The sequence below is a fragment of the Macrosteles quadrilineatus genome, unplaced genomic scaffold (assembly GCF_028750875.1).
Source record: "Macrosteles quadrilineatus isolate MER2022 unplaced genomic scaffold, UCM_ALF_1.0 Scaffold_2__2_contigs__length_208266976, whole genome shotgun sequence".
NCBI lineage: Eukaryota > Metazoa > Arthropoda > Insecta > Hemiptera > Cicadellidae > Macrosteles > Macrosteles quadrilineatus.
The window spans coordinates 116,384,205-116,396,410 of NW_026542595.1; the positions used below are offsets into that span (position 1 = coordinate 116,384,205).

The 12,206-nt window shown below is 35.6% G+C and overlaps 1 protein-coding gene across 1 annotated transcript; it reads left to right on the forward strand.

The window, feature by feature from the left end:
* The first annotated feature begins 1,383 nt into the window (after positions 1–1,383).
* Positions 1,384–11,711, forward strand: LOC128987474 (uncharacterized). Its single transcript, XM_054408335.1, has 4 exons — positions 1,384–1,520; positions 2,385–2,664; positions 7,285–7,478; positions 11,518–11,711. Exons 1-4 carry the CDS (start codon positions 1,452–1,454, stop codon positions 11,707–11,709), a joined length of 735 nt encoding a protein of 244 aa, XP_054264310.1. The 5' UTR covers positions 1,384–1,451; the 3' UTR covers positions 11,710–11,711.
* Positions 11,712–12,206: the final 495 nt, after the last annotated feature.

Genomic DNA, 12,206 nt, shown 5'->3' on the forward strand with positions numbered 1-12,206 from the left:
AAAAAACTTAACTAACACAAAACAAATACACAAACGCCCAACATAAGTTGGAATGGATTAAAGAGAGTAGAACACAAATATATGCTTCGACAATGAACTTTAAACCAAGGACCATAATAAAGTTGCACATATCGGTTCAGAAAGCTAATAAACTAAAAAATAAAGATGTGTTTCTAGGGTAAGAATGACTATCACCATTAATTTCTTCGCTCCGTTCTCCACAAAAATAAATTCGATTACTTAAACCAAACACATTGCAACTGTAGTAAGAAAACTACTATAACAGAAAAGAAACAAAAATGCGTTTACAAAAAAAAAAATAATAATAACTTACTTGAAGGAATATAATTTGTTAAATAAATTTACAACACTTTTATGTGTACGTGATAATTATTCATCTTAAAATTACCAATACTAACAATCAATCGATAAAACTTAAACTGTAAAGTAATTAATGTTATATTCAATGAGACTGTTGACAAAAGAGTAACAAACACAAAGCTTTGAGCACACATTGTTGTTAAGTCCCTAACAGCCCGTTAGGGGAGCTAGTGTGGAGTTTACGTACAAACGTAACATTGGTTAAGCTAATGACTGCTACAGCTGATCGAGTTAGGTTCGGTTCCACAAACTGTCGACCAATTGTCAATTAGATCCCGTTCCCGCCACTTCTTGTCATTTTGCCGCGTTTATTTCCAGAATTTCTTTCACGTCAGTGGCATTTTTAAATGTTTAGAAAGGGGTATGAATGTTTTTGATTGTTACTAATGTTTAGTTGTAAACGTATTAAGATTATAATATAATAAGTATGTGAAATATAATGATTGCATTTTTGAATTTATTTTGTAATACAGTAAATTCTTATGAATTTTTAAACACATTTAATTTGTTTACAAATAATTTTACGATGTATGATGATATGATGATAATAGAATAATATCCTGGAATAAGTTTGATTAATGTTTAGTGGTAATCATATTTTTTTAATATTACAAATTAATTTCATAAAATTATAACCATATAATTTATAGTGATCTGTATACATTCATCCAATTCATAAGTTCAGTTTCACGTTTAAACTGAATCATCAAATTAAAATGATACAGTTACACTAAATTTGTTATTGAATGCCAATCCCACTAATTACTATTCATATTATTTTATTCAAGTAATATTGTTACTTGTTAGGATCAATAATTAATTACTGGTTGAAAAAAAGAAGCCAAAAAACTCTTAGGTCTAAGAATAAGTTATGCGTACATTTATGGGATGAATCAGCAGCTTTCGAACTTCCACTTAAAGCTAGAGAAAACGTAAAAAATGTGTTATTTCTATTTTAGTCTTTACTCTTAAAAATGCATACAACATGTCACCTAGCAACATAACTTGGTAATAAACATCCGAATTTAAAAAATTCTAAGTGAAATCTTTTGAAAATTCAAAATTCCAAAATGTTAGTTAGGACAGTATTTTCAATGGTACGAAACCATATTTGTCGACCAGTGACCCGATCATTCACGGTAAGCTAAAATTTAACTAAGTTATGGCACATATTGTATTCTTTTACAATAGCCTATAATAATAGATACCTAAGATGTCTTAATTTTAATCCTACAGCATTTATCACTCATTCGATCAGTCTCTTGTCGAGTCTCTGATATAAAACGTTTTTACTTTGTTTAATGTTCTGTAAGAGGTTATTTGAACCATACTTATCTGTTCTACGGCCCTCAACCGTTTTATGGGCAAATCACGATAAAACAGGTGGAGAATGTACGTATTAGCATGGTGTTAGTTTTCTGAAACTGTTGATTATTCTCTCTGGCCACTCTCAGTAGTATTTTAACCAACTAAGTTACCTTGTGTCAGTCCCAATACGTGTTCCAAGTGTCTTCAGTCACCACAAAGTCTCTCTGATTGCGCTTCCGTCTTGTCTTCACTACTAACGGTCTGAGGACCACTTCTTTGACACTTAACTACTTCCTTTACTTCTCCAGAGTTTCAACCAACAAAGTTACCTTGTGTCCCAAGACGTGTTCCAAGTGTCTTCAGTCACCACTAAGTCTCTCTGATTGCGCTTCCGTCTTGTCTTCACTACTAACGATCTGAGGACCACTTCTTTGACACTTAACTACTTCCTTTACTGCTCTTTTGGAAGTGGATTTTCTCAATTTTATACTATGTTAAACCTAAAATGTGTACTGATTTGAGTCACGTTAACGATGTGATGTTTTTTAAGAGATAGCATACAATATTGTTAAATATTTCAAACCCATTCTTTATAATACATTTCCATGTAAACTTTAGCCAAAGTTTTCCAAATACACATAAACTAACTAGAATCTTATTTTTAGTACTAAACTTAACCTCGAGTTTTTTCCCAGCGACCTGCCGACGGCCTCCACGGCCTCTCGCTCCAAGTCCACAAGGGGAATGAGGAAACAGACGAGACCTTGGACTTCCTGGAATCGACCTTCGCCAGGGAGGAACCCATAGTGAACACCTTCCAGATAGACGACACCTGTGATCTTCAGCGCTACTTGAAACACCAGCTGATCAACGGACACGTCGTCAAACTGGTTAACGAAGACTGTGAGATCCTCTCAGCAGCTGTGTGCTGCTCCACTAGTCCCGGCAGCTCTGATAAGACAAGGACATTCGCAGGTAAGATGTCACTTTGTATTGAGGAAAAATACAATTCACTGATTGAGGGAATTGCTAGACGTTGGCCTCCATTTGTACTAGGGGAGTGCATTGTACTTGCTAGATTTTTGAACTTCTGTCCGCGAGGCAGGCGAAGGACTCTAAGGGATTACATCCCTCACTCACACACTGAGACACAACTACACACACACACATGGTTCACGCGCCGTAGGGCCCTGCTGGCGAGTGCGCGTGCGTTGGAGGAAGCGTCGTTAATCCCTCAAAGTCCGCGTGCCTAGAGGGGTTTGTGGGACTGTACATATATAAGGCCATGACCCTACAGCTGACTCCCCTAGTTGGTACCAACAAAATTACAGTGTCGCTGAGTTACCGTGTCAATACTACCTCAAGTTGTATTCTAGTTCAGTGGAAACAATTGATAAATTGATACAGTGTAGACTTCAATTCTGACACAGCTATGAAGCTATTATGACCAAACGAGTGTTGAGAGATTTAATTATTTTCGAGTGAAGTGTTTTCCTAAGGAAAAATTATTCCACTATCTAGGTAGCTTAGTATACTCTGTGAGATGGAACCTGTATCCTGACCCTACGTCTTCCTGGGGCCAACGATTTATGCCGGGGCTCTGGAAGACAGGTTCAGGAGACAGGTTCTACCGTACAGACTATAGTTATATAAGCTTTGTTATAATCAGGAGGTTGCCCGCTCAAACCTAAGGAAGGTGACATTTTGATGGTTCGGAACTGAATCTAGCTAATCTTAAACCCTTAATCTTCGTCAGTAAATAAGCTTTTAAAGACTAACCACTACATTTAGCACTCAACTTTAATTCACATTCAGCTTATAATATCATACACTGTATTATATCACAGCTTCAACAAAATGATTGTTAAAAAAGTTAACTGGAATTAATATTAGGCTATAAGAATGGTATTTTTCAACAGTAGATTCTATTAACGTTTTTGTAAGTTAAAATATTTCGCTTTAGACAATTAGTTCCTCAACATTAAGAAGCAGATCAAATTTTTATGGGAAAGTATTGTACCTTGGGACAATTTGAAAACAAATATTTTTCTTTTCTCAGGTACAAAATACCAGAGAAATGAAAGTTGGCTCAACGTACAACTGCATGTTTTGCCTTGGAATGTGGGGTGTTGTACCTAGGGAAAAAATGAAAAACTAACAAGTTTTAGCAAATAAACCATTTAATTACATATCAAAATATAAAAACCATTACAGCAAATATTATCTACCAGATTAGCCCAGATAAATATACCAGACCAGTTTATGGACACAGCAGTGATATTCACAGGGAACCTAAGTGGTTTTTTTGACGCACTGAAAATCCTGTAGCAACGGGAGAAGACAATTTACAAATGATCCATTTTTCGTCTTTTTCATATTTAGTCTCATCTCTTAAAATGAACGTGTTTGTTCAGTTTTAACTAAGTACTGCGTTCCGTACGCAATGTCTATCTTTAAATTATTTTTGGTACATAATAAATCATTTTCTTCTTGGCAGCTAGTTTAACTTAAGTCTTCTTTGATTTCGCCACATCCAAGTTACGTATCAATGATTGAAAATATGTTCTTAAGTAGCCTAATTATAATTATTGTTTATTCGTCATTCAGCAGCGTGCTTCAGGTACGTCCGATCTTAATAATCAATAGCTCAAATAAAACCTAGTATTTCACTGAAGGTTCTTAAATCAAAACATCTAGGATACTGTAATTAGAACGCTTGATGGCATATCTGTGTGTTCTTACATTTTATTTAAGACTAAAACTATGAAAATCGGCCGGGTAGAAAAGCTGTACCGAATCGGAAAAGAAAAACTAATATTTTTTTATTGATGTAATTTGTATAACGTAATGATTAATAAATACAGTATATACCTACAACGATGAACTACCCACAATGATATCTATACTTAAAGTTATTCCCCATAGCTCAAACACTCCCACATTTACTATTACATTCAAGTTATCAACGTGACGATTTGAAACCCTTCATACCCCGTTTAATTAAAACTACTCTCATTTTTGCTTAATCTCGTCCTTAAAACCTCTTCTGAACTCATTACCACAGAGTAGGTCGGGGTTTGTGTGTTTATGAGATTGCTGCTATTATTCCTGCATTGCACTTTGCTTTTTACTGCTTCAGTTTCTTGATTATATGTTAACCTTTGCCTTTAGTTCGTCTGTTGTCTTTGTGGCATTACGTACTTAGTTGGATTCAAACTTACAATAGCACTGTCAGGGGGAAATTCGTATTATCGAGGTATTCCTAATTAAGAGGTTAGTTTTTTCGAGGGTTAATACTGTATTTATTCGTCTTATCTATATATTAATTTGAAACTGTTTTTCTTTGTCATAGCTAAATTGAGAGAACGGCTGGGCGTAGAAACTCGGTAGAAGTGTCTAAAGAAAGGTCTTGGTCTGTAGATGAGCCATCAAAAGAGAAACGTGGCAAATTCCCTTGGGGCTCTGCCCCAGTGGCCTTTGAATTCCCATCCCATGTTATTCTTATGGAGGAAAAACTGGGTTTTTGTTCCAGCTAATTTGAGAGAACGGCTGGGCGTAGAAACTTGGTAGGGGTCTCTAAAGAAAGGTCTTGGTCTATAGATGAGCAATCAAAAGAGGAACGAGGCAAATTCCCTTGGGGATCTGCCCCAGAAGCCTTTAAAGTCGCCTCTTCAAATTTGTATACCATATGCATAATTCTACACTACTTTTTAATGAAACAGCTGTAAATATTTAAATTGTGATTTATTGAATTTTTCAAAATGAAGTACAGTATTTGCAATGGGTTTTCTTATTTTAAAATCGATTTTATTCTGCATCGTGTCATGTTTTGCAATATAATGTCGATTACCAAATCAGTGGAAAATCCTAATATCACAGTAACTCTTAAAATTATTTCTTATGGAGTTAACTTATAATCTATTGCATGGCTTGGTTTCTGCCTTTTTTTACCACTTTTGGAGATTGTACGTAGGTGATATTCTTTGGCGTATTGCATCTGTAGACGAAACTTGGGTTGGTGAAATTATTGCAATGGAAACAATCTAGAAATCCTGGACAATTTGATATAGGCTAAAAATTAAACTGAATTAACAATATGCTACATTTCTTGAGCAATCATTGAAATAACCGATTTGCAAACAATGGAAACATAGAAAAAGTCATAGAACACAACCAAGTAGAAGAAAAGAAATAATGTTTTGTTTTCATTTATAATCGTTATTATAGACAACCTAATGCGGCTATGAGAAGGAAAAATTTTTAGAAACACTAAAAAACAAGATCAGCTTTTTGAGAAAAGATAAGATATTTACAAAAGATTTTGATTATATCTAACTGTTGCGTAGATCGTGAGTATTTCCATAACCTTCGTGAGTCGCCTGTAATGCTTCGCAATTGCTCGAATTCGAGCAACAGGTACACTAGTAGAGGTTTATTCTTATAGATGAATTAAAGAGGGATGGGTGGGGGTTTCACGTTGAGACAAGCTTCTGTTTTGAAAACTACGTACTATGTAGGATAAGATCATGGGGAATTCGTCTTGTAGAGGTTTTGTGTATAGAGGTTATAGAAGTTAAGTAGTCCTGGCTAATGTCACAAACAAATTCGTCTATGGATGTTTTTAACCTAATAACTACGTTGTATAGAAGCGTTTTTCGTATTGACATTTATGATACTTTTAAAAAAATCATCTTATTGAGGAATTCGTTTTTCTTGAGGTTCGTACTAACCAACTTACCACTTGATACTAAATGTCTCAACTTAGCTATTTATTGTTCCAATTGCGAATAAGGTTTTCAACGTTTTCAAACCACAAGGCCTAGTGTTTTCGCCAAACATCTGTTCTAAACGGTTCAAATTATACCGATCATTAAGTAAATTACGCTGCATGTGGTGCGACTCACTAGTTCGACACTCGGTCTCCACTATAATCACACCGATGTAAAAACATAAAAGATAACGAAGGTAACTTTTTATGAAGTAGAAAATCCCCTCTACAAACAACTACAGTAAAAAAACAAATCATGCTATCATGGGATAACATTCTAATTAAAATTATGTATAGAAAGTAATTTATAGAATTAGTGATTCAAGGTTCTCATCAACATCTTTATTTTTTATGTTTTCTGTGCATGATTATTTTTATTATTAATTGAAACGGGGACGCCACCTAGGTGCGTATTTTAACCCGAATATGAGTGAAGGTTAAGTGTATGATGGAGTGAGATTTTCTGTGTAGCTGCATTACTAGCCAAAATCTTTTATTTTAAAGTCCGATGATCAGGAACAGCTGGGTCCAGTTTCGAATCATGAAAAAAATACTGACTTTTCTCAGGATCAATCCGGTAACCTTATAATTGTTGGGCTTAAACTACTCTTTAGACGTTATACTTAGGTTCATCTATTGATGGACCTAAAGCTTTAGATATTCTTTGAATAATCAATTCTAGAATTTTAAAAAGACTGCGAACAAATTTACTATTAACGAATTTCGAACATGTTTTTCGGGCCTAATAGTTGATATGTATTTTGATATTTGTATATTAATGGTTCACAAAACATTATATAATCATGATACAATGTATTTTCGTACAGATTGCAACACGTGTTGCCCCAAGACCAAGCGTCTGCTTCACTTCTGGGCTGACATGTCTGACAGCCACAACCTCTACGAGTGCTTCAAGGTCAAAGGTCTCTGGGAGATATCGTACCTGGCAACGTCAGCTACCGGGAGGAACAAAGGCTTGGGCAAAGTGATCGTATCAGAGAGCAAACTCCTCGGCAAGAAGGTAGGTTGGACAACAGTCGTGCAATTGCGCAAACGAGTTCCTTAATTGCGCCAAGCCCAAGCCACTTAGGGGTGGGTTGCGGGCAGAAGTAATTTGTTTATGTGTCATCCTTACCTAACCTAACCTATCCTATCCTATTCTATCCTATCCTAACCTATCCTATCCTAAGCTAACCTAACCTAACCTATCCTAACCTATCTTATCCTATCCTAAGCTAACCTAACCTAACCTATATCCTAACCTGACCTCACCTATCCTAACCTAACATAACCTACTCAATTACACAGTTAAAGAGGGCCGCTACTTTGTTAAGGAACGTATCGTGTGGCTCCCTGGAGTAGTTGGCACAATTAATGCTCACCCTTGACAACTACTAAAGTGTGTTTGTTGTTTAAGTGTTTAGTTCGATTTGAATTTTGGGTAGCCTACGATCCTTCGATTCTAGACCTTAATTATATTTCTGATTCCTTTACGTGTTTCACAAAATCCAATACTGATTCGTTTTATGGGTAGAAAATATTAGAGTTATTTAAAACATCAGAATAGTTTGTCCATCCCCTGAATTCTTTTTAGTATATAATTTATAACTTTTCTAATGATTTGATCATTCTTGAATGATATTTAATCGACTCTAAAGAGTTATTCCTATATTTATTTTTTATAGTTTTCACATCAAGACCGTTCAAGTATGCGGTTGATAGGTGTGCGATATATGGTTTTCTCAATTCAGACCCTTAGTTTGTATCCTTTAATTATGTAGTAAATTAATATTGGATAGGACCAGGACCTATAATTGTAAAAAACTTCATAGGCCTCTTGTAGAATTATTTTAGAATTCGTACACCCGATCATTGAGTTACACATGCAGCTGTATAATTAAATTGATATATGCCGACACTTAATTGCTTCGCTAACATTTATTTTGGCCTCAACAGTTGGAACTGCCAATTACTATGTGAACACGTCAGTTTTACCACGGTTCTTGTATACGTGACAACTTCTAACCGTAGTGGCACTTTTGTCTCGTCAGGTATCCGACGTTCGCGTTCACTCTAAGATGATTTTCAAGATACTCTTTGTCGTATCAATCTGTGTAACCGGGATTCAATCAGTTTGCGAAGAAAAGGATCTCAACAACATCAAGAGTCTATGGAACGGCCGTTCTCCAGAAAACGTCCACTCATGGTATGACGGAACTTGGACTGGCTACATGATCTCCGAGACTAGACCAGGAGATAATGACAAATTGATATGTCATAAGGAGATTGTTGACGTTCTAAGGTCAAAAGGAACTTCAATCATACGTGACGATGACCCAAAATACAGCAACGATATGGAATTTACGTTTACCCAGTCGGAACAAGGAGTTTATGAGCAGACGTTTGTGTATAAACGTAAGGATGGAACAGACGTTCCGCATACATTCAAGAATTACTTGGTGTATCTAAAGGATGGCGTACAAGCGTTCTGGACCTGCGGGGATACTTTGCGTAAAGGAAATATCTCCATTTTCATCAAAAACTTCAATAAGGAAAGTGTTCCACAGTCTCAAATCGATGAAGCTTTGGCTGCCATCGAGGAGGCAAAACTGCCAAAACCTACAGTAATTCGAACCGACTGCCCGGACCGACCCAAGTGACGGATACACTTTTACTATTATACAGAAGTTTAACAAGGTTCTGTTGTAAGCGTGCGTATTAAATGGTGTGTCAATACATTTGTGTCTTATTAAATGCAATTTATCATTTCAACTATCAGGTGCGAAATAAAACAAAAAATTTGTTAAGTAGAATATACAGGGTGATTGATATAAGTGTGCCAGCTGTTTTATTCGAAAGTTATAAGGGATATAAACAAATTAAAAAATTGTAACTGCCTTGGATTTTTTATTTTAAAAATTTTGGTCAAGTTGAAAAAATAATTTAAGCTGTCATTTTTCGAATATTGCTGCCAACTTTGATTTTTCTTAAGGAAGACCCTATATGTTATGATTTGTTTAGAAAGTAAATGCCATTTAAAAACGTTTTTATTCCTGGAAGTTTTTCTCTAAATCGACTCATTTAAGAGTTGCAGCGTGTTAAAACTAAGAAAAAATTACTTGCAGTCTACATTACGCACCATGTAGCTCCTAAATTAGTAAGGTTAGAGAGAAAATGTTAAGAGTTAATAAATCTTAAAATTGCATCTAGATTCTTAAAATAAATAGTTTAATTATTTTAAAATTGTCTGCCGTTTTTGAAATAATGGAATCAATATTTTTAAGTTTTTAAAGGTCTTTTTAGAATGTAGAATTTTCTCTCTAAACTTACTCATATAGGAGCTACATAGCGCAGAATGTACCGCAAGTAATTTTTTCTTAGTTTTAACACGCTGTAACTCCTAAATGAGTAGCTTTAAAGAAGAAAATGCCAAGAATATATACGTTTTTAAATGGCATTTACTTTCAAAAAAATATTTAAATTTTATACAGTCTGCCTTCTATGATGCTCACAAATAGATTGCCGGTGTAAAACTATTTTTCAATTCAGTGTTGATTGTCGAAATGAATGGGGAAATGAATGTAAGTTGATTGTGTTGAATGTATAGAACCAATTTGTTCAGTTGAAATAGCTAAAAAACATGTTTAATTATTTATTTTGAATATGAATACTCGTAAGGTTAACATGGGAAACTACAGAGCCTCTGGGGCGAAGCCCTAAAGAATTTTAAAGTAAGAATATGCCTATATGTTATTCGGAAAAGTGAGCTATCATCATGCAGAATTTCTGCACAAACCGACCAGATAATGGGTGATGCGTGATTAAACCAAAAACACACTCAAACTTTTAATGGCGTGAATAAAGCCTGGAATTCGCAAGTCCAAGTCTGTCTATGTTTCGGCAATTACATAGTTTAAGTTTAAGTGACTTACTAGTGATATCTTGCGTTTTTTGGGTTGACTGGGACGTTGGCGTCGTCCTTTAATCCAGCTACTAGGAGGTCACGAATTGTGGATATTTATAGACATGCATTGTGGATGCGATGCTCCCTGGTGTGGATTAACGTCCATGTGAATGCTACTCCTAGCCACAGTGCTATCCTGATAATTAGACCAATTCGTTAATTACAAGGCAACAATTTGGTTCGGATTCTACTGTAAACTGTAGGTCCCTCAGTTGCCATTGGCTGTATGGCCTATTAATTAACATATGTGTCTAAGGAACATGTCAGCCTTAGTACTACTAACAAGACTACAAGATCGCGCCACTCATACTCCTATTAGGGTTAAAAATGCACCTAGTGGCGTCCTCATCTTAAATAATCGATAATTGATTGATTGGGTTCGTCACGATTTTGAACAGGGTGATTTCAAGATACAAAGATCTCGCTAGTAATGGCAAATGTTTATTGGGGAATGGGCACACGGGAGGGACAAAGGCTAAAGGTGTAGTGACGTCATATCTCTAGTAGCTAATGTATACTCTTGAGGCAACACGATTACCGTAACGAAACGATGAGTTTTCAGCGGCGTTCGTTGCGTAGTTAGTAGCGTTTCGATTTGGTGTTCAGGAGGTCCCGGGTTCGAATCCCGCTGGTAGCACTAACTTAAAATTTTTCATATCAGCAAGTTTGGTTGGTTAGGTTAGGCTATGACAGTTTAATTTTATAATACTAAATTTTAAAATTAATTTTATAATTAATTAAAAATTATAAGTAATCATTAATTAGATTTTTATCTTAGACTATACAGTTTTTATATTATCAGCAAGTCTGGTTGGTTAGGTTATGTTATGACAGTTTTATTTTAAAAATAAAAAAAATATTTTATAGTTTTAAAACAATATTTTATAATTAAAAAGTTAATTTTATAACGAAACATAAAAAAATGATTTTTTTTCAACTTAGCGGTTCTAGCGGCGAACGCTGACACTACAAGATATGTTAGCCTTAGTCCCTCCCGTGGATTCTAATCTGTAGAAGCTAAGATGTATTCACTCCAGTAAAAACTATATGATTTGAAAAGTGTATCTCCCAATCATTTCACGTAAATCAATTCCAGGAAGGTTTCTCCATCTGTCGGATGGACTGCACCAACCACTTCACCGCCAAGTTGGCGGAGAGTCTCAGCTTTGTCACACTTCCTCCGCGGAGTTGTCTCACCTTCCGGGACAAGAAGGGGTGTCCGTGGCTGCCGAGACAACCGCCGCATCCACACGGCAACATCGTCGTCTCTTACGACTTCCTTACATGATTCCGCACGATTAATAAATTATATATAAAAAAATAAACATTGTAGGTTTATTTATCTTGTTGAATATAAATCCGATTTGTGAAACTTTTTCCACACTAGATACTGTTACGAATCTTAGAACAGAAGTATGGATCATAAACATAAACAAACGACGAAACTGAACAGAATAGTATATTATTTTTTGTTTGTATGTATTATCCCACCTTTTAAATCCTAAGACGCTAGGTTCTAGCATAGACAAAAAGAATTAAATATAGACTGTCAGCCGTGCTTCGGTTACCATGGTTACCATAGGTTCCGGCGCACACCGCTGGGAGCGCCGTGCAGTTACTTAGCGTGTACGTCGTAACTACATGGCGCTCACAGTGGTGTGTGCCAGAACCTATGGTAACCGCATCACGGCTAACGGTCTATATTTAATTTTTTGTGTCTATGGTTCTAGATAGACCTCCCATGTAATGTAAAAATTTTAAGCAAATAACGTGATGCAATCTGTT

Bases quoted from the DNA above. Each gene is read 5' to 3' on its own strand.
- LOC128987474 (XM_054408335.1), top strand. From the start codon at position 1,452: ATGTTAGTTAGGACAGTATTTTCAATGGTACGAAACCATATTTGTCGA. The intron at 1,521-2,384 runs GTAAGCTAAAAT...GTTTTTTCCCAG, and splicing joins CAGTGACCCGATCATTCACG to CGACCTGCCGACGGCCTCCA. The intron at 7,479-11,517 runs GTAGGTTGGACA...AATCAATTCCAG, and splicing joins GCAAACTCCTCGGCAAGAAG to GAAGGTTTCTCCATCTGTCG.